General features: G+C 36.0%; 2 protein-coding genes across 4 annotated transcripts; one reads left to right on the top strand and one right to left on the bottom strand.

The window, feature by feature from the left end:
• Window positions 1-5443: 5443 nt before the first annotated feature.
• On the top strand, window positions 5444-8323 carry LOC6034091 (anaphase-promoting complex subunit 15). Its single transcript, XM_001844407.2, has 3 exons — window positions 5444-5659; window positions 5725-5818; window positions 8098-8323. Exons 1-3 carry the CDS (start codon window positions 5540-5542, stop codon window positions 8238-8240), a joined length of 357 nt encoding a protein of 118 aa, XP_001844459.1. The 5' UTR covers window positions 5444-5539; the 3' UTR covers window positions 8241-8323.
• Window positions 8308-16564, bottom strand: LOC6034092 (RNA-binding protein 1). Of its 3 annotated transcripts, none has more exons than XR_005278256.1 (5): window positions 16406-16564; window positions 15781-16009; window positions 15625-15714; window positions 11681-12648; window positions 8308-9052 (listed from the first exon to the last, which is right to left on the bottom strand). XR_005278256.1 is itself a non-coding variant. In XM_038260262.1 (4 exons), exons 2-4 carry the CDS (start codon window positions 15987-15989, stop codon window positions 8953-8955), a joined length of 399 nt encoding a protein of 132 aa, XP_038116190.1. In that variant the 5' UTR covers window positions 15990-16009; window positions 16406-16564; the 3' UTR covers window positions 8308-8952. The 3 variants fall into 3 exon arrangements, 1 of the variants encoding a protein (XP_038116190.1); XR_005278255.1 differs by lacking the exon at window positions 8308-9052 and adding an exon at window positions 11188-11457; XM_038260262.1 differs by lacking the exon at window positions 11681-12648.
• Between the last annotated feature and the right edge of the window lie 6868 nt (window positions 16565-23432).

The following is a 23432-nucleotide window of genomic DNA, read 5'->3' as shown; positions in this document are numbered from 1 at the left end:
ATTAAAATCGCAAAACCTTTATTGTGTGTGCAATTCAAACATAACATAACGTGTATCGGAGCGATAACCATCATAGACAAGCGGATTGTTGAACTTAGCTTTGTATATTTCTCAAAAGATGGCGACAGTGTCTCAAGTGAGCATTGAATGCAACATTGCGTAAAAATTTCATAGTTTTATTCTAATTTTTAAATTGCTTGATTCAAAAGATAGATGGCTTCAAGATTATAATGATAATTTTTAAATATTTGACCAACAAAAATTGTCTTAAAATCTATGCATTGCGACTATAGGCTATTTAGTGATTGTAACTACTGCACATAAGTATTGTGTACTTGTGAAGGAAGAAGCAAAAGGCAAAACTATGGAAGTCTCTGTTAATTTGGAATTTTAAAGTTTTCAACAACTATTTTTTTTAAATATTTGTTTGGGTAGATTTGATTAATTTATGTACTTAAAATAAAAATAAAAGTAACAAAATACATCTACTTAGTTTTTACAGAGATTTTCCCAACATAACTCGAATGCACTTTTACACAGCCAGCCTCACTGTGCTGCACAAAGCCGGTTGAGAGCATAAAGCTTGAAAGAAAGGGCCGCATGTGCAAAAGTTGCAAGTCGCGCGCGAAGAAATGCATCGCAGTCGCGAAGAAAAGTAAGCAAAAGGTTAACAAACTTTTAAACCAGTTTTCTAACCACGCGATTAGCCACGATGACGGTGATGATGATGATGACGATCGTGTTGCACGGTCTAAGAGTTTGAAAGAGATAGTGTTGACTGGGAGGATGAAAAGTGAGTCTTGTTTTGTGCATTACTTCGACGAGTTACATGCAGGTTTACAATGTTTAATAAAAATGATATTTATTGAGAAAATAAAGCAAGTCATAAAATTAAACAGTTTTCAACGACATCATTAGCAAAAGTAATGGGACAGCATAATCGGCATCAATCGATAAACAGCTGTTAATCTAGTTGTGATCACTCGAACCCCATGAAATATGTGGTAATGTGTGTGAATTAGGGTGCCAAGAATTTGGAATCTTTTTTTTCTAAATTCTCTGGTGCAAAGCAAGAAAAGTAGTAATCCAGCTGCGTGTAAAAGGCCTGGGTCTAAAATAAATTTTGCATTATTTTAAGAAATTCCGTGTAATATTACACCCTAAAACATGTAGCCCACCAGTATTGGAAACCTACTTGACCGAAATGTCAAGCTCGTATATGCGTTTATCCCGTCCCGTCCATTCCCGTCGGTTGAAAATTTTGTTGTGTTTGCAAAAAATGTACATGCAGTGTGTAACATTAAGTGTTTATTTTGACGACGGTGATGCGCTTGCTTTTGCATGCGATTTAACCATCAGATTTTTTGCTGTGTGTATTGTGTTTCATATGTTAATAGGATATTTTCAACAAAAAAAAACTCTAAAGGGCGTGATATTGAATGTTTGGCCCTTGATTCAATTTTTTTATAAATATTGTTTTCGAAAAGATCGGAAAATTTCACGAATGTTTCATATTTTAACATTGTAAATCGGACCAAATTCTTTTTTTTGAAATTAAATATGTCTTTATTGAACTTTCTTATAATAATTACATTTCTTTTACATGCTAAGTGGTATGGCCTAATGCTCTTCATCTTTGTTGTATTTATCGTTTTATTATTAACTATTCACATTCATTTATTTACTTCAAATTGTTTTACATTATTGCATTGAATCGAATATATTTGGGTAAAAAAAGAAAAATCACTTTAACAACTAATCCTAACTTACAACTAAAGTATAAAATTCTTTGAATTATTCAAATTCATTAGAACGAGTAAACTACGAACAGTATTTTAAGATGAATGCTCCAAGAGTTCTTACTTGTTCCTAACAAGTTTTGCACCCACGCAGTGTTGTTGTCATCTCGATGAAAATGTTCAGAAGTTCTTGTGGTGAAAACAGATCACTACTGCCTTCACCCGTTGATGTTGGTTGGTTTTCTCTCGGTTGCTGACTGAAGCCAGGAGGTGTTGTATTCTCTGCAACTTTTTGCCGCTGATTCAATGGCAATGGCTGCAGATTTGGAACCACCGTAATCTGGGGCGAATCGGGACTTCAGTCTGAATAGGGACAGCAGTTTTTAGAGCACTTAAAGCTTTTAAATTTGGAAATGGATGTACACATGTTGTTGGTCTGAGTCTGCTCCAACCGAAACCAACCAGAAAAATCAAAATGTTGTGCTCCAACATTGTTAAAACTGCTGTCCCAATTCGCCCCATGTGTCCCGATTGACCCCAGTTTACGGCACTCGAAAAGATCCCGCTCCAGGTGACGCCAAAGCAGGAAAATCCACGTCCGAGAAAGTTGGTGGTGTTTTGCGGTGATTTGCTTGGTGCCTCGTCGTCGCTTGCTGCCGAATTTTCACAAACTCAGCTCGTTTTGGGCAGCTTCGATTCTTGGTCGAATGGTGGCCACCGCAATTGAAGCATTTGGCTTCGATGTTCTCGTTGATTGCACTTAGGTTTCACTCCAAGGAACCTTCCACCCCAGTGTTTGAACTGACGACCTTTGGATTGAGAGTCCAACCGCCGCCAGCGATTCCACCGGAGTAGGCTTGGTTTGGTGTGTTGTTTGTACTTATGGCATGGAGACGACTCCTACACCTGGAATGACTTAACGGCCTAACAACCAAGGCCGGGACCGAAATTTTACTTCCTCATCCGATGGAAGGTTGCAGCAGATGGGAATCGAACCCAGAATCATCCGCTTACAAAGCGGACAGCGTAACCATTCGGCCACGCACTGTCACTGCCCTGTGAAGTATATTTTCTGACATATCGGGCGGCCAGTCAAAAAAACCAGCTAGAAGTCGCCTGACAAAAAACTTTTGCTAGAAAGAGATAGGAAACCTGATGCAAACAAACGTCCAGCTGTAACGTAAACATACTTTGAATGTATTGGTAAATCTCTGACTAGAAAGCCTTATTCTGTCAAGAAGGACCATGAAGTAATTTTTTTAAATTCAATTTAAAATCCATTTCAAATCCGTTGTGGTCGTTCAAAGGGTCATTGTACTAAGAAAAATAAGCTTTATCGTTATGCGCAATAATATCACAAATTTGAACTTCATTTTAGGAGCCAATTGGGTCCTAAAATGAAGCTTAGATTGATGATATTATTGTTTACAGCGATAAAGCTTATTTACAACAGACTGGTGGCAAGCTTGTCAAAAAGTGAACCTCACTTTTGACAATCCATATAGGGTGAATGCTCCATAAACTGGTTGCACAAAATAGGGTATACAGGCCATTTATAAGTAAATTTGAAAATAAGTTTATTTAATATTTAGGTTTGTAATTTGAAATTGTTATTTATTGTCTAGTTATTTTTTTTTTTGTTAAGACCGAGCCATGCGGTAAGGCTTCCGCCTCGCAAATGGGAGTTCAGAACCCGGTGCGGACCAACATAGCTGGTGATCGTTTTCCTTCTGGATACGATTTCTAAGTAAAGGAAAGGTAGTTTATCGTCACAAGCTGTACATTATCTTCTTGGAATATTGACATTTAACCTCATTTAACACTAAAATATGTTAATAAAGTTAACATAAAAAAATGTGAACGATTGATTTCGTCCTCAAGAGGCTGGATAATATTTTATTTTTTCTGGTTATTTATTTTTCGACAAAACATATTCAAAACTATTCATCAAAAACACAATTTGAAATATTTTTTCACAAAAAAAAACTGTTTTTCAATTGCACATTTGCTGGCTCTTTTACCCTATATTTAGCGTCAGAGGGGTAAAGCGACCAAATAGCGGGGTCCATGGTCCAACCAATGTGAGTATCGCGGCCCATACAAACAATTGGGTCCTAAAATGAAGCTCAGATTGCTGATATTATTGTTCACAGCGATAAAGCTTATTTTTCTATGTACAATGACCCTTTGTACGACCATAAAGAGCTTAAAATGGATTTTTAAATCAATTTTGAAAAATTAACCTCGCGGTCCTTCTTGACAGAAAAGCTCCTACTTGACAGGTCGTTCCAAGGGGACCATAGTTGATCCATCGAAAAAATGTTTTCTTGTCAAAAAAAATTTTTGCATTAAAATGAAAAAAAGTGATCAGAAATGGTTTTTAATAGTGTTTTTTACCGTTGTACATAAAAATTGGCATAGGGCTTTAGTACCCAATTTGACAATCTTGCCATCAGGCTGATTTACAATGACCCTTTGTACGACCACAAAGAATTTAAAATGGATTTTTAAATCAATTTTGAAAAATTAACCTCGCGGTCCTTCTTGACAGAAAAGCTCCTACTTGACAGCTCGTTCCAAGGGGACCATAGTTGATCCAACGAAAAAATGTTGTTTTGTAATTATTATTTTTTTGCATTAAAACATTCCCCAAGGGGTACACCAACATCAAGAAGCTGAGTGAAATTAAGCTCCTGCAAGCATTTCACATCCGGTGGGAGGCCTACCGGAACAAGCGGCCGAACGACGGACGGACGAGTGCAAAGTCCAAGCAGCAGCGCCGAAGCGGTGTGCCAACTGCTCTGGAGCCCACGAAGCCACGGACCGCAGCTGCCCCAAGCGTGCGGACTTCATCCGGGGGCGCCAGCAGGCGTCGAAACCGAAACCGCCGGCAAGGAAGGCGGAGAAGCAGAGTCAAGCAGTTCCGGCGTTTACGCCGGCGGAGTTCCCTCCGCTGCCGGGCGCAGTTCCGGACGGAAAAGCGAAGGATCGCTCTCGACCCGCAGGAAGCAGCCAAGGTGGCTCCCGAGGCGGTGGAGCCATGGTGGAGGAAGCCGGGGAGGTGCTCTACAGTTCGGCAGAGTTGTGGGGCATTTTCTCCGAGTACATCGGCAGGTTCAAGACCTGCAAGACCCGCTTGGACCAAGTAACGCTCGTCAGTTACATGATCTCCAAGTACGGATTATAAAGAGTTGTTTTTGTTATTATTATATATTTGTTTTCAAACCAATCCTCAGTCCTAACCTGGTCGCAGTACCTTAAAGGACCTAATAAAAATAATTTATGAATAAAAAAAAAATCAGGATCTTTGGTTAGGGTCTGGCGTGCACCTCAGCACCCGGCCAAAAGATGGCGTGCAGAGTGGTTTCATTTTCCCTCTGTTCCGCTGTAACTGCGTCATTGATGAATGATCCTCTGTCAGTCTGCAGATTTATTGAGCTACATTTGAAAAAGGAGCAACTTTTTTTTTTAGTAATTTTATGTTGAAATTAAATTAATAACTTTTTTCGTTTTAATTGAAATTTTCTTGAGTTTTTTTTTTTTGAAAATGTCCAATAAACCAAATTTTCAGTTTTTACTTTTTGGGCGTTTTTAATATCGCCTTGAGTCAGGGATATTAAAAAAACAACATATTAATCATATTTGTGATATCTGAAAATTATTTTTTCTTGCCACAATATCTTGCTTCGTCCTTTTCAACACTTACTCCACAGTTTTTGACAGAAGTTGATGTTGTTTGCTAACAACAAATTTTCGTGCGAAACGGCTCCGAAGTGAAGTTTCAATAAAAATCCTGGAAAATGTTGCCATTTTTCCCCTCGTTGAGGCCGGCCATCGCCAACAATTTGTGGTTCGCGGCGGACGAGTGCTGTGACGAGGACGCGGAAGTGAACGCGATGGAGCAGGAGCACCAGGAATGGGTAACGCGGGGACCTTGCTTTTCGTTTGGTGTGAACTGGAATGATAACTTTTGGATGCATTGCAGTTGAATCGGATCTCGCAAATCGGCGCCAACCTGGTTCCGATTGGGAAGAATGTGAACGAACACACCGACAATATTGACTCGGAGGATGAGGATGGTGAGTTTATGTCTTCCTCACCTTACTGAGGAAAGGCTTTTTTTCCTTTGCGGTGTCAGTTGACGTCTAAGACCGTTTGTGATCCATCTCGACGAGGAAAAACTTTACAGTTCTTCTTCGTTGTGGGGTCATTAGGGTGTCAAATTATCTGACGTATGGTGGTTTTTACTGTATTCTGAAACACAAGCAAGACAAGCATCCTATTTCTGAGCCGACATACTGAAAGAGAAAGACGAGCTAACAAAGCTAACAACTACCGACTTCTTTGTAATATTTTAGACGTGGACATTTCCCCCTGTCCTTAAGGACGACAGTTTACTCGGACGGATCTTGCTGCTAAGTAACTAATAGTGTTTACGAAATTCAGTTGATCAATTTCTTGGCAAAGTAGTAAGGAACCAGTCAAGAAAGCAAAAGCCAACAAATTTTGTGCGAAACAATTCCAAAGTGAATCGGCCAATCTACAAATCAAACTTCCAGAAGATGTTGCCATTTTTCCCCTCGTTGAGGCCGGCTATCGCCAACAAGTTATTCACTAAAATGTATAGAACAATTACATTTTTCTATTTGAGCAGTTCTCTACGGAATCGGTCTTTTTTCTTAAATTTTTGTATTTTTTAATCCGGCTGAAATTTTTTTGGTGCCATCGGTATGTCCAAAGAAGCCATTTTGCATCATTAGTTTGTCCATATAATTTTCCATACAAATTTGGCAGCTGTTCATACAAAAATGATGTATGAAAATTCAAAAATCTGTATCTTTTGAAAGAATTTTTTGATCGAATTGGTGTCTTCGGCAAAGTTGTAGGTATGGATATGGACTACACTGAAAAAAAAATGATACACGGTAAAAAAATTTTGGTGATTTTTAATTTAACTTTTTGTCACTAAAACTTGATTTGCAAAAAAACACTATTTTTAATTTTTTTTATTTTTTGATATGTTTTAGAGGACATAAAATGCCAACTTTTCAGAAATTTCCAGAATGGGCAAAAAATCTTTGACCGAGTTATGATTTTTTGAATCAATACTGATTTTTTCAAAAAATCGAAATATCGGTCGCAAAAATTTTTCAACTTCATTTTTCGATGTAAAATCGAATTTGCAATCAAAAAGTACTTCAGTGAATTTTTGATAAAGTGCACCGTTTTCAAGTTATAGCCATTTTTAGGTAACTTTTTTGAAAATTGTCGCAGTTTTTCATTTTTTTATAATTAGTGCCCATGTTTGCCCACCTTTGAAAAAAATATTTTTGAAAAGCTGAGAAAATTCTCTATATTTTGCTTTATTGAACTTTGTTGATGCGACCCATAGTTGCTGAGATATTGCTATGCAAAGGCTAAAAAACAGGAAAATTGATGTTTTTTAAGTCTCACCCAAACAACACAACATTTTCTAATGTCGATATCTCAGCAACTATAGGTCCGATTTACAATGTTAAAACATGAAACATTTGTGAAATTTTCCGATCTTTTCGAAAAAAATATTTTCAAAAATTTAAAATCAAGACTAATATTTCAAATGGGCGTAATATTGAATGTTTGTATATTGTATATCATATAAAAATATATTTTTGTATTTTTGAAAAAGCATTTCCTTTTTCGATTCGAAATTATGTTCATTGAAAATCATAACACTTGGAAATATTTAAATATTTCTATTCACCAACATTTTCTTAATTATAGCTAACTAACTATTCAAACTTTTCAAAAAATTTTGAAAACTTCTTGAAGTACTTTGATCTCTTCTCTACCATGATCGGTAAGATTCCATAGCATTCCCTACGTATTTAATTTCTACTCATTTTGCGGAAAAATCCAATCCTATCATAGTCACCCCGTTTTGCGGTTCCTAATTTGCTTACCTTTCCATTTTAGAATATCAGTTCCTTTTTCATGGATTGAGATTCCTGCGCTACGCACTTTTTTTTCTAATTTAAGCGATTGTAGGCAGGCCATTCAAAAAAAAAAGCCTTCTGAGTATTTACCTATGCCTTGATCTTGTTTTTCCTGACTGTCACTTGATCGCTGGGTGTTACAGAGACCAGGGCTGAGCTGTAGGTTAGTCGTCGACTAAAAAGTTAAAAAAAAACTCTTGTAACCCTCCTTAAACCATTTGGCACCCTCAGCAGGGCCCAAGAGAAACTTTGCATTTTGCAAATTTGCCAAGTTGCCGATTTGTACTGCGCCTTCATGAAAAAGATATAGCGACCTGAGGAGGGCGCAGGGGGACCCAAAATACTTTATTTACATTTTTTTTGTATTTTTATGTCATTCCCAGCCAACGACGAAAGCGACGACTCGGACAACTCGGACGAGGACGACGAAGACATGGACGACATCAACAATGCGGCCCGGGCGAACGTAATGGAACCGGCCTACAACAACACCGACGACGAGATCCAGCCGAACGATACGCTCTAGGAGGGGAAGCAGGAGGGCGTGTGATTATATTTAGTGATGTGTATCATTTTGGACGTTTCAGTTAATATACGTTATATATCTCACTTTATTTTGTAATAACTAGAAAAAAGAACTAAAAATACGTTTACGTTTCCTTCTGGGTAAAGAAGTGTGTGTGTGTTTTTTTTTCTTTTGTATGTGTTTTGTGTGGGTTCCGTTCCGACTCTACTCAATCGTTTCTCACTGCTTTCAAAATTACATGTCCCTACCGTAATTCCAATCTGCTCAAGTATGTAGAAGATTTTGGATCGTTTATAAGAAATGCATCTACACCGATTGACTTTCCGAGTTTTTGTTTTCTTTCTTCAAAATTCAGGATTTGGAAAGCCATCACATGTTCTATATTGCGGGCGGGCGGGCGGGGTTTGTGGGCTACCTTACAATCTACTAATAAATGTGTGTTTATGTGTGCAAAACTTGGGGGAGGGTGTGTCCGATTACAAGTCCCAAAATAAAGAAACAATACTCGCCTAATTCAATATTTCTTTCACAAAGTGCACAACTCTAACTTTTTTTTTGTTTTTGCTTTTTCTCCATGTTACATGTGTGTTGTGTAATGTTTTGAACTTTTACATGTGGTTTTACGAATCTGCTCTTAAAATGTTGATGTTTTATTCTTGCTGTGTTTGTGTTATACATATTTTTCGTTATGTAAAAAGGTAATCCGATCCGTTTAACGGCGGTCCCGCGATCCACTGCGGCTGCGGCTGCGACGATCGCGATCGCGGTCACGGCTCGGGGACCGGGTCCTGGAGCGGCGTGGCGAACGAGATCTGTCCCCCGGGGGTATCCGAATGGAAGAACAAGAAGAGAGGAAGAAGAAAAACGAGGAACACGATGAGGTTTGTAACTTTGCCATACGGTTGCGGAGTTGTGCGCGGGGCTGCGACTGCAACAATGTTGTTGTTGTTTGGTTGTTGGCTGGGTTGAGGGTGTGGTCGTGTGTTGATTTCTATTTTTGATTGTTGGAGTAGCTCTATTAAAACACACACACGGCGCACACACAGACGGAATGGTGTTAGTAGTAGAAGTATGCGCTGGATGGTTCTCCGCGCGCGGGCTTGTTTGTGTATTGGTGGGAAGTGTAAAGTTACAGCGCATGTGGCTGCCGTTGTTGACGTTGGCTCGACGCGCTGAAGAATCGATGAGTCTGAGGGGGGGGTGGCTCTCTCGATGCTCAGAAGTTTAATTTTGGGTTGGGTTAGATAACCGATGATAGATGTTGATTGTTGGTACAAGAAGAAGTTTTGTAGAGGTAGATGTGCAGGTCGATCAGTCCTGTTTCTCGCGGGGATGTGATGTTGTTGTTGTTGATTTCATTTTTTGGTGGTGTGTGTTTAATGTGATGGATGAACGATGCCGAAATTTGATGAAGTAGACGATGATGCCACGAATCGAGCGCTGTGCTGCATTTTGTTGATGGTTGATTGTCGTTGGAGGAGAGCTGCGCGGAGCCTTTGAGATGTCTCGTGGTGATGGGATGGACTAGAACTACGCGGAGGATTTTGGGTTGGGGAATGGACACCGAAGCGATGCGCACCCCGATACTGTTGCTCGTGAGAATTTTATTTTCAGAAATTTCAAAGAATCGTGGGCTATTAGGTAAGAGACCCAAATTTTGAGAAAAATAAATAAAAAACTTTCGTGATTTTAAATAATACATTAAACAAAATTAAATTCTTAATTTTGAGATTTATTTTATTTGTATGTTCCTATTTTTTAAATAAGGCAATTATAAAATATTTAAATATCAAATTTTTTAACCTCTTCTATTTAAAATTTTTGAGTTTTTGCGGTGCTAAACATTGTGATTTCATAAAAGTACAAAATATTTCTTAACAAGCCCAAATAAGCTAAGTATGGTTATCAATGCTGAAAAAAGCGTTTTAGATTGTTTTGAGCTGATTAGACTTCTATTTCCATTGAAGTTTTCCAGTTTTAAGAAAAAAATAAAAAATCCAGTTTAATGAAAAAAATTTTTTTTTTGCCCACTTATTTTTCGAACTAATCTTGAAAGGAGGGGGGCAAAATTCTTGATCTAGAATGTTTGATATTGATTTTTTTTAAATTAAAAACAGTCTATTAATTTTTTATGTTTTGTTTATTTGTAGAATTGACAAAAACTTTTATTAATATTTGTACCAGTCTTATAATTAGAACTTATGATTTTTAAATTATCAAATTCCTATCTGTCAAAAATGTAAATTGTTAACAACATATTCAAATAAAAATAAGGGCATTCTAATATTTTAAATTTTTTGAATCTTTCCTTTTCATAAATTCTTTTAGTTTGAAATGTTTAAATTTTTAAATATTTTAATTTTTTTAATTCTTTTTTTGTAGTTTTCCAGCCGGAGGCTTGTTTAACAGATATTTTAGTTTTTTTAATATCTAAATATAGAAATCTTGAAATTTTATAATTTTTTTTTAGAAATTTTATAACTTTTTGTCAAATTGTTTGTATTTGTATAGATTTTACGTTTTATTTAGATCTATTAATTTTTGAATTGATTTCTTTTTATTGACAAACAAAACTACACTTTTTTTATTAATAAAATTTTTAACTGAATTTGCACATTTTATTGAATATTAATATTTATAAATTCCTGATATACGCATTTTATTTTGAAATGTTCATTAGCGCATGACCTTTTTTTTAAAAAATCTAATGTTTTTAAAATTTAGAATGTTCTAAGAAAATCATTTTGTTAATTTTGTTGAAATTTATCTTGCTGATTTTGTTTCTGGTTCTGGAAACAAATGAATGTTTTTTAGTTATATGCTTTTAACTAATTTAATTGAAATTTGTATACAATATTACGAAATTATTCAAAAGCATTTTTTAAGACCCACGAAATTGTAAGAAAGGGTTATTCTTCATAAAACTTTTTTTTTCTGAGCCATTTGGGGCGATTTCATTCATATTTTTGTTCACAGCAAAAGAAAAGGAAAATCTTCAAGAGAACCAGACCACAATTTTACTTTCAGCACCACTTTCACTTTCAGAAAACTGTTGCGTTGTAGTCGCCATCTCGACTTGGGACGTAAGATTCAAGTACCTAAAATGTCACGCCAAAATTTTGGATTGACACCGCAACCACAGAGCTGTTAGGATTAAGTTTGGAGAGAGTAACAGTATCGAGTTGACGTGTGCTGTTTGTTTCAGTCGGGAGGGGATCTGAAAGGACAATTATTGGAGTGTGTTTCAAAAATGATTTAAAAAACGGACACAAGTACAACATGTGACAATGGAAAAACAGGGAAGGCGCGTGAAAAAAACACGGCAAATAAGAACACGCAGAGATCGAGAGGTTACATGAACGAAGAAAAAAAAAATGTATATAAAAAACAAGATTAGCTTAAATCGCACGATTCACAAAAATACAAGGATTTCATCCTACCTTTTCCAAGGGTTCTGTTTGTGTGTGTTTTTTTTAAACACTCTAAAAAAGCTAGGATGGTGGTGTGGTGGTGGTGGTTGGTGGTAGTTGTGGTGACTGAAGAAGGGCAGACGAGACGAGCCGAGTTGAGTCGAGTAGTTGATGCGCACGCACTAAATTGCTGATTGTTGTTGATCGGTTGATTAGCATTGCGGCACTACTACGCACACACACACACACATTTGGGTTTCATTTTTTCTAGAAGCGGCAACAACATCAACAATAGCGCAGCAAACGGGCGTGGTGGGCGTGAGCTAACAGCGTTTTTTTTTTTTTTCGTTGAGGTTGCAGAAGAGAAGAACAAGACGACGACGGTCGATTCGGGCAGGTAGAGTTGTAAGTAGAGGTGGTGGTTGATGATTTGGTGGTTGGTGGTGGTGGTGGTTGTTCGGGAGAAGAAACAGAAGATCGCCGATGGTGTCGAAGGATCAAGTTGCACACAAGTTGAGCGATGGTGGCGTTGTTGTTGTTGTTGTTGCTGCAGTTGAGAGCAAGCCTCGAAGGTCGTAACCAACGTAACCGAGATGCGAGTGTCTCCCGTAGGGTGGTCGTGTGATGGGGCTTGTTTTCAGCGGCAGCAGCAGCAGCAGACAGCAGTAGTTGATGGCATCTTCGGCGAACTCGTCGAATTTCGATGCGCAGTGCTGACGAGGAGCTGATGACGCACGTGTTGCCGCGGCGTAAATCTTCGCTCGTGCGCGGTTTCTTGGCACTCAAGTTTTATTTTGTTGTGCGCGCGTTTCGCAAATTATGTTGGCAGTAGTAGTAGATTTTTTTTTGGAAGATGGAGGACTGAGTAGATGTGTGGTTTGTTGGTGGATTTGATGGACGCGCTATGCTTAATAGTAGTAGAGCTACTAGTAGAAGGTTGGTTATATGAAGATCTGTGGCGGAAGTTGCTGACGCAGAGTATCATAGAAGAGCTTGCCCTGAAATTTGGTTGATCACCGTTGGTTAAAAAGATCGCATTTTTTTTGTTTCACAAACATTGGAATGATTTATACAGTATTTTCGAGAGATGGATGGATTGAGTCAAACATCCGAGATTGGAAACCGCACTCGAATGGACTCGAGAGTCAGAGAGCAAAGAGATGGTTGGTTTTACTGTCGTCATTCAAAGCATCGTACTATATACATGCAAGATAGAGGAGAAAGAAAAGGTACAACTCACATGCAGAATTCGTCGTAATAGATCGTATCGCGGTTTGAATATTTTGTACTTTTTGTTTAAAATCTAGCAATTCTCTCAGAAATTGAATTTTAACTCGAAAATGCAAAACATTGTGAAATGGGTATCATTGTATTTTTTGTCCATACCACTCAAAAAAATTGAGTGCATTGGGGTGCAACAAAAAAAATTCTCAAAATTTAATTTTTCTCAAATAAAAAATTGTAAGATTTATTTTTAAAATATTTAGAACATGACATTTTTTTTAATGTTAAAGGGTTTCAAAATATTTTCAAAATTCGGATATTCGATACCACACATCTGAAAAGACTAAAACTTACATAAAAAATATAAATTCGTTGATATCTTGTAGGTTGGCACAACTGTAGCAATGTTTCAATAATTTTGTGATACAATTTCTGCTTCAAAAGTTTGAAACTTAGGTTTGAAATATAAAGTTATGTTTTTTTTTAGATTTTTGGCATCATATTTGAGCTCAACTTCTCAAACAAGACAACGGAATGTTCTTTTATTACGTAACACACAAAAAGAAATTTCTGCGCACGCTTAACTCGAGGGGAAATCATATCAATAATTTCGACCAAAACAAATGAAGATTAAAGATTCAGAAATCTAATAAATAAAAATGAATTTCAAAAATTCAAACTCAAAAATAAACCTAAATCTAAAATTTTAGTAAGATTAGATTTTAAAATTCGAAAATCTAAAAATTCTATGAAATTAAACACAGTTATAACTTGATCATCCTGGCTAAAGTTTCATTCCTTAAGAAATTTCATTTCCGAAGTTTAAATTATCTAACCTAAAAAATGACTTCGAAAATGGTGGCATTTTAAATTTTAAGAATTCAGAAATTAAAAGATTTGAACAATTTAAAAAATGTTAGAACTAAAGAATTAAAGATTCAAATAATTAAAGAAATAAGAATTAAAGAATTCAAGCAGTAAAGAATTTAAAAATTAAATAATTTAAGAATTTTAACGTATTTGAATTTTAGAATTAAATAATCTTTGAATTTAAGAATTTGAAAAATTGTTTATTTTAGAATCTAAAACTTTAGAAAAAATATTTCAGAATTATTATTTTTTTGAATTTTAGAATTTCATAATCTTTGAATTTTAGAATTTTTAAAAACTGTTATTTTTAGAATCTATAAATTCAGAAAAAAAATTCCGAATTTTATTTTTTTGTATTCTAGGATCTTAGAATTTTGGAATTGTAATTTTTTTGAATTTAGGAATTTAAAATTCAGGATCTTAGGAATTTTAACATATTATAATTTTATAATTTCATAATCTTTAAATTTTTGAATTTTTAAAATTGGATTCTTAAAATTTAGAAACAAAATTTATTTTATTTTTTCTGAATTTTGGGAAAGAAAGAATTTAAAAATTAAAGAATTTAAAAATTAAAGAATTTAAAAATTATAACGTATTAGAATTTTAGAATTTCAAAAGATTTGAATTTTAAAATTTTCCAAAATTGTAATTTTTAGAATCTTTTAGATTCTAATAATTACAATTTTTTAAATTGTAAGATTCGAAGATTATGAAATTCTAAAATTCTAATAGGTTATAATTTTTAAATTAGAAAAAATATTTCAGATTTTTTTTCTTATTTTAAGATCTTAGAATTCGAGAATTGTAAAATTTTAGAAATTAAGAAATTTAAAATTTTAGAATAAAAGAATTTTTACATCTTAGAATTTTAGAATTTCATAATCTTAGAATTTTTGAATTTTAAAAATTGTAATCTTTAGAATGGAACAATTTAGAAAAAAAAATGGAAGAATTTATGTTTTCAATTTAAGCCTCCACAGCTAATATTTTTTCCAAGAATTTTCATTTTTCCCGTGTTCAGGACGTTATTTTTAACAACTACTTCAAAATTCACTTCTCGTGTTTCATTTTTTTTATATGATACTTTGTTATAAAATACTAAAATTTTCATAAAATATTTCTAAAATTTTCATAATTCGCAATATGAATACTGAGCAAAGCGACATTTTGACAATTTGTCGTATTTTTCAAAAGCACTTAAATCTTTACAATTCGCAGCATGAGTTATCAAATGAAGCGAAATTTTGCATGTAATTTCACTTAATGAAAGATTTTTTTAATACTCAAATAATCACAAAATACCATTATAAAAAAACTATTTTATTAAAATTCGATCAATTCAAAGAAAATCTTATTTTTTTACAGTTTGAGTTTTTTACAAAAAATTAAATAAATGTATTTTACGAAAAAAATGCGGTTTTTTGTTAAAATTTCAGTTTTTTTTTTTTCGCCGATATAATTATCCAAATAACAAAATCAATAGAAATATTGTTATCGTATCTCGAAAATTTTATCGTTAACAACCTTGTAAAAAACGAGCTTAACTGTTTTAAATTATCAGCAGTGGCAATTCAATTCAATTTTCATCATAATTCCAGAACTGTAAAGGCCAAACGTGCGCTTCCCCAACACAGAAGTGAACTTCAACTCCCACGATACTGATCTATTACGAACGGTACGCACTAGACACCATCCCGAGTTCCGCCGACCGAATCAGTCGAAAGCTCCAGACGACGTCGCGCAATGTTAGACGAGTGATTTCTAGTCCCGGAAATCAGTTCCAGCCGATTCCAAGGTGAATCACGGCTTTTCAAACATTTCTAGGAGATTCGTTTCCACGTCCTAATCCCAAACGCAAACTCAACCGCCAAAATTACCTGTACGAGCGCCGTGGCCGCCGGCTGCGGTCATCCCGCCGGGTCCTTCCCGAGGACATTTCAACCCGGATGCGCGTTCCGCAGCATCGCCTGCAGAAACAAACAAGTTCATTTTTAAAGTCCACCTTCGAATGCACCACGCAAGCTTCAACTCACTGTCCGTCCAGCGAGCGGCACGCGTCCTCGGCGTCCCGTTTGTCCTCGAACTCGACGAACGCGAAACCGGGCGGGTTCCGGGCGACCCAGACGTTGCGCAGCGGGCCGTACTTGCCGAAGGCACTCTCGATCTCGTGCTTGGACGCGGACGAGCCCAGGTTGCCGACGTACACCTTGCAGGCCAGGTCCCACTCGCGGTAGCGTGCCATTCTTAGCCTGTCGAGGGTTTCTGTTGAGAAGGGGGAGAGTGGTCTTCATTGGAAAATTGCGTCTCTCATTTGTTGGGGGTGGTGCTACGTAATCACTCTCATTGGCGTTTTGGAAAATTGCGTTCAAGGCCATTGTTTGAAGAATTAATTGTTGTTTAACATTCAACGTACTTAGCTGATAAGAAAATTTTCGATTTCAAATTGGAATTCAGCCAAAATTGTTCAAAGATACACAAAACAACATAAAATCTTAAATTTTCAAAAACACTACAGCAACCAGTGAAAATTTCAGTCCATAAAATCAAAATGGCGTCGTCAATCTCCCACCACGGAACACACCCATTCCGAAGAGGGTAAACTTTAAAAAACACGAAATCTCGACCAAAAACCAAACATTTCCCGCAAACTCCACTCACCTGATCTGTAACGTCTAAACGGCTAGCTTATTGCACAAGTTTTGGGTGATTTGGGCACCGTTTTCTAGCAACTTTGTGCAATTTTCCTGCAACTGGAGCAGCAGAGCCACCACGCAACAGCTTTTTTTCCCCTTTCTTTTCAATTTTCTTTCAGATTGTTTCGACACGACCGGGGATCGTTCGAAAAGGTCGTTACGCTGGAACAAGGTGGAAAATGAACCAGTGAGCCATCTAGGTGTCAATTTTTGACACGTTTCGTAGGGAGAATATTGCGGTTTTCAGAGTTTTTGCAACAATCGTGAAAGTTGTGAAACAAGTTTGGAGTTTTTTTAAAGGTCAAATAAACCAAACTTTCAGTTTTTGCTTTTCGGGTGTTTTTGAAACCGCCTCGAGTTAGGTGTATTACATAACACCCAAAAAGCAAAAACTTAAAATTTGGTTAATTGGGTACTAAAGCCCTCTGTCAATTTTTATGTACAACGGTAAAAAACACGATTAAAAACCATTTCTGATCACTTTTTTTAATTTTAATGCAAAAAAAAAAATATTGACAAGACAACATTTTTTCGATGGATCAACTATGGTCCCCTTGGAACGAGCTGTCAAGTAGGAGCTTTTCTGTCAAGAAGCACCGCGAGGATAATTTTTCAAAATTGATTTAAAAATCAATTTTAAACTCTTTGTGGTCGTACAAAGGGTCATTGTACTCAGAAAAATAAGCTTCATCGCTGTAAACAATAATATCAGCAATCTAAGCTTCATTTTAGGACCCAATTGGACCTTTTCAAAATAAACTCTAGAAGTACCATTTCTGATCATTTTTTTTTTTCATTTTAATTTAACCCACCGGCGGTTGCATACGTGTACTTTGTACACACTTTGTAAGGGCGCTTGTAAGAAAGGCGAAAACACGCGACTTCCCGAAGGTTAAACGAAAATAAATTGACAAGACAACATTTTTTCTATGGATCAACTATGGTCCCCTTGGAACGAGCTGCCAAGTAACTACTCCTACCCAGTCACGACGTTCTAGAAGGATTCTAGCAGAGTTCTTACAGAGCTGGATATTCTCAGAACAATCTTGCAGAAAGGTTCCATCGTTCTAGCAGAATTCTGACAGAACCAGCTCTGCTAGAATATTTCGTGACTGGGTAGGACCTTATCTGTCAAGAAGGACCGCGAGGTTAATTTTTCAAAATTGATTTAAAAATCAATTTTAAACTGTTTGTGGTCTTACAAAGGGTCATTGTGCTTAGAAAAATAAGTTTATCGTATGTGAACAGTAATATCAACAATCTAAACTTAATGTTAGGACCAAATTGATAATTACTCATCGGATTTTTGATAAAGAGGACCGTTTTCAAGACATAGCCACTTCAAGTGGCCTGAAAAATTCCACTCTTTCATGTTATCAATATACAAAAATCAAAAAATCAAATTATTCGCTCTACAGCATTGCTTGGCGTTCTTGATTGCGAGATTCCTACTCGAAACTAAGTGTCCGAAGGCTTGATTGTTGAGGCTATTGCAAACCTCTTTTTACACCTGAGCTTCCATCCACCCCGGGGTTCGAACTGACGACCTTTGGATTGTGAGTCCATCTGCCTACCAGCGAATCCACCGAGGCAGGACTCAGGGAGACGACTCCTACACCTGGACTGAGCTATCGACCTAACCCTTAAGGTTAGACCGGGGCCAACATTTACTTCCCCATCCGACGGAAGGTGTGGTCAAACAAATCTCGTCTCGAAAAATGCCACCGAACCCAAGCCGATTGGGTGAGAGGCAATCACGCTTACCCCTACACCACGGTCCCGGAATGGTGCCTTCCTCTCATTAAGAGTGTAATGCTAGGTAATATCTGAGATCCGGCATCCAAAAAGTTCATAAATAACACTTAAGTGTTTATAACTTTTGATAGGGTTGTCAGATCTTCAATCTATTGAACTCGTGGAAAAGGTCTTTTGATTACCTACCCAACGACAAGTCGCATGATAGATCCGGGCAACGTTTTCATCTAAATATATGAGATCCGGCCTCTAAAAATTTCATAAAAACACTTAAGTGCTTATAACTTTTGATAGGGTCGTCAGATCTTCAATCTAAGGAACTCATTGGAAAGGTCTTTTGATTTCCTATCCAACGACAGGTCGCATGATAGATCCGGACTACGTTTTCATCGAAATATATGAGATCCGGCCTCTAAAAAGTGCATAAATAACACTTAAGTGCGCATTACTTTTGATAGAGATGTAAGATCTTCAATATTTTGAACTCGTTGAAAAGGTCTTTGAAATACCTTTCTAAAAATGTAGGTATAGCATGACGAGGTTTCTTACAAAAACCACCCTTTTTACAATCTTCCGGACTTTTGTTAAAATCGTTTTTTTAGCAAAACTTTTGAAGTAGGGGAAATTCTCGTACGTTTGGCAGGTTAAGCACTCACTCCTAACTCCATCGAATTTGCTGATTTTCACTATTTAAACAACAAATTTTGCAAAACTTTTGATAGAAACTTGCTTGCTCACTTCATATTGAGCTATTTATCACTCGAATTCAGTTGAAAACGCTTTTAATTATAATTATTATTTTAATTATGTCAAAGTTCTGACCTGCCAACATTAGAGGCACGCTGGAATTAGATGCTGTTACCCTACTTAACCAAACTTTATCATTTTCAACAGCGACTTATGGGACCCTAAGACGGATCAAATGAGACCAAAACGGTCCAAATCGGGTCAGCCAGTGCCGAGATAACTCAGTGCATTTTTTTTATCAACATCCCACCACATACACAGACATTTGCTCAAACTTTGATTCTGAGTCGATATGTATACATGAAGGTGGGTCTAGGAGGTCAAATTAAGAATTTCTTTTTCCGAGTGATTTTATAGCCTTTCCTCAGTAAGGTGAGGAAGGCAAAAACAAGCAAATTGATGTTTTCCAAGTTTCATGCAGTTTTTTTTCCAAAAAATGTGTTCACGTGGTTTATGAAATTCATGAACACAATTCACGACTAGCTATGTCAGAGCTCTGAACGCCGTGACTGGGTACCTATGTTTTGAATAGGTGTTTTCAGCAATTCCATTTGAAAAGAGCCTAAACCAAAAAAAAAGTTCTCCGATCGGGCTCAAAATTTTTCTGGGGGTTCCTTGGCCAAAATAATTAGACCCGTATTTTTTTGTTTGGCCATTAGGGTGGCCTACATCGTGCTAGGGTGGTTCAAAAATGGCAATTTTCGTCATTTTCGCAAAAACCACTTTTTCTAAAAATATCTCGCCATTTCATCCGATTTTAGCTGTCTTAGACAAAAGAAAGGTGATGAGTTTGGCTATTTGGGAAAAATAGTAAAAGTTCCAAAAATCTAGTTAACTATTGAAAAGTCGTATGAAAACTTAAAATGGCGTTTTGACCGTGTCTGGACCAAAGAGCCTATGTCTGAAAATATTTTATCGGATTCCTCGGAAAATTTCATAACATATCAAAAAATTGGCGATGTCGAACCGTACGTTTCGAGATATGATTTTTGAAAAACTGCGTTTTCGACGCGCCACGCGCAAAAACGGGAAAATGACGAAATCGGCAAAATCAACTTTTTCCACTAAAACTGCGATAACTTTAAAATTTCAGCGATGACCTATAGATGTTATGGTACCAAAAGTTGCGTCTCTCAATTACGAAAATTTTGGTACCCAGACATGTATAGGTCATCGCTGAAATTTTAAAGTTATCGCAGTTTTAGTGAAAAAGTTGATTTTTGCCGATTTCGTCATTTTCCCGTTTTGCGCGTGGCGCGTCGAAAACGCAGTTTTTTTCAAAAATCGTATCTCCAAAACGTACGGTTCGACATCGCCAATTTTTTGATATGTTATGTGAAATTTTCCGAGGAATCCGATAAAATATTTTCAGACATAGGCTCTTTGGTCCAGACACGGTCAAAACGCCATTTTAAGTTTTCATACGACTTTTTCAATAGTTAAGCTAGATTTTGGAACTTTTACTATTTTTCCCAAATAGCCAAACTCATCACCTTTCTTTGCGTCTAAGACAGCTAAAATCGGATGAAATGGCGCGGAGATATGATTTTTAGAAAAAGTGGTTTTTGCGAAAATGACGAAAATTGCCATTTTTGAACCACCCTAGCACGATGTAGGCCACCCTAATGGCCAAACAAAAAAATACGGGTCTAATTATTTTGGCCAAGGAACCCCCAGAAAAATTTTGAGCCCGATCGGAGAACTTTTTTTTTGGTTTAGGCTCTTTTCAAATGGAATTGCTGTTTTTTTATGAAATGATGCTTCACAAGTTTATCAAAAAAGGCGAAACAAATATCTTTTTTCATACTTTTCTTTATTTCCTCCGCTCGTTCACTCTTAAGAGATTTTTTTTACATTTTCGCACAAATGCATCTTTAATTTTTGCTTTACTTCAATATTTCACTTAAACATGGGAAAATTGTGTCTGTGTTGAGTTCTGTTTAAGATACAGCAAATTTTACTTTAACCACGACTTACATTTGTTTGTTTGTTTGTTTGTTTGTTTGTTTTTTTATTTGTTACACTTCCTGATAGTACTCAACGTGCGCTGAATGTTTTGTTTTTAGAATTAGTATAGAACAGATTCTTCCATTTATAAATATTTCCACCGTTGCTCCTTTCCTACATAATTCGTACGTTTGTTTAATCTCGTCTTGCTTACAGGTTACAGGTTTTCGAACCTAACCGTGACTGGAAAGGGTTTTTTTTGTGTTTCTCGAATGCACATGAAGGATGTAATGGAACGTAACATTGCTTCTCTTGAGACATTTCGGTTGTTTGTTTGTTTGGTATATTTGTCAGTACAGTAAGATTTTTGTTTAGGATCTACTTTTAAAAATCTCCCACTTACACTTACACGTTAGTTTGTCTTGTTTCTTTTTGGCGAACGTGAAGGTTTGTTTGTTTTGCTAGTTTTTAATTTGAGTTTTGCTAGGGACATTACGCCAATACTGGCCGAAGTTCCTAGTACCGTGGAAAGTAGTGAATTGTGTGTTGTTAAAGAGTTGTTTTTGTTTGGTTTTTGGCAACGAAGGATATGCAAGTTTCCATTTTATTTTTCTCTGTACACAATTTGAAAATTTTAAAGGTTTTGTTTTGCGAAATGTTTAGAAATTTCCAGATTGCTATCGATTTAGACGTTCCACTAATTTATTACCTTTGAACAGCCACCAATTATCTTCCCTTAACCTTTTAATTGTGTAGATTGTAGGTGTTTGTGAACGTGTAAGTGTAATTATGTGTGTTGTGTATGTGTTTCAGGCACAAAAAACTATTCCTCATTTGCATGTTCTACTCTGACTGATTTTTTTCTGGAATTTTTTTCCCCGGGGTGCAACTTTACAAAAAGTGTTACAAAAGTATGCAAATACGGATATAAAACAGTTACAGTTTAAGACTTTTTTTAACTCGTCGCAATCAACCAAACGAAACTTTTTCTAATGCGTCGCAATTTCGCTACAGTTTCACTAGATTTTCCATTTTTTTTACTTTCTCTGCTGCGTTTGGCCTTATAAAATCGATTATTATCTATTGTGTGAAGGATTTCTTCGTTATGTAAAGGAATACTTGCACTGGTCTGTTGAGTTATGTGTAAAATGCTCGTGTTTGTTTGTGTTTGAGTGTTTTTTGACTAATGGAATTGTTAATTAGTTTTGTTAATATTTTCTAATCTAGCTGTGTGTTGTTTTATTTTTGGTTTTGTTTCAAGTGGGTTCTTTTTCTTTTCTCCGTTTGGTTTTTTTGTTGGCATTAAATTCTATAATGGATTATATCAACACTAGCTTATTGGCTTAAAGGATGCTAAACTACTTGTCATAACTACGAACGGGTGTCTTTTTTTATATACAGTTTGTTACACTGAAATTGTACCAAATTCCTTTATTCTAGGAATTTTGCCTCTTTTCCTTATTTAGTAATCGGGTTTGTTGGATAGCTTCATAAGGAAAGGAGCCAACATTCCTAGAATTCAGGAATTTGGTACTTTTATTTTTTTTAAGTGTATGTTTGGTTTTTGTAACAGTGTAGTTTGGAAACAACACATTTAAAACAAGACGAACAATAAATGTTATTGAATGAAGGCTCTCTCTCGTACTCATTTGACTGTGGCACGACTTGTGTTTGGTAAAATAACAGTCCATCCATAGTTTTTTTTTTAATCATGAAAAAATAAATCAAAAACCTTAAGCAAACCCCTTTATATACAAAATTGTGTGAGTTTTTTTTTTTAATTTTGGTCTTTTTTCAAACTTAAGTCCAAAGATTTTTATTTATTTTTGAATATTGAAGAGGACTACAAAAACAAAAAAAAACAATTTAATAGTATTGCAAATTTCTGCTCGAACCTAGGAGTCCAAAGGCTTGAAAAGGGAGAACTCGAATTTATTAATGCTCATTATTGAAATATTTTTAATGTTGCGTGGTCTCATGATCAAAGAAGCCATTTTAAACTATTTGTTTTTCTATAATAGTTCTAAAGCCATTCAAAAGAATGGTAACAACTCGAAATTTTAAAATTCTTGAAATATTCATACAAAAATCAGAAATCAAAAATTCAACTTTACATAAATTAGGAATGAATGTTTTTCAAAAGGTCGAATAGGTCATAATTGTGTGTTTTTTTTATTGAACGTAATGTCTCATCTCAACGAGTTTCTATTAAACACAACATTAGCATCATTTCTTTAACGAATCAAACCTGGTTGCTGAAAAGACAGAATGCGTAACGTGATTTTCGAAAGCTCCAAAATGCTTCCCACTAATACAACTACACTACAGCTGTAAACATAAACAAAGTAGAAGGCTATGTTCAAGCTCAAGCGTGACACGTTTTTTGCTGCTGAAGTTAATTGTTTTGAAACATTTGGGATCTGTTGATGTTAATGTTTTCGCTGGAAAATTAAGTGCTTCGCGATTTTTTTCTTTTTTTGTTTTCCACGTGATGAAAAAACAAAATAAATTATAGATCGATCACAATACTTGCCACTTCTTGG

Source organism: Culex quinquefasciatus, chromosome 3 (assembly GCF_015732765.1).
Source record: "Culex quinquefasciatus strain JHB chromosome 3, VPISU_Cqui_1.0_pri_paternal, whole genome shotgun sequence".
Classification (NCBI taxonomy): Eukaryota; Metazoa; Arthropoda; class Insecta; order Diptera; family Culicidae; genus Culex; species Culex quinquefasciatus.
This window is presented reverse-complemented; position numbering and strand designations above follow the sequence as displayed.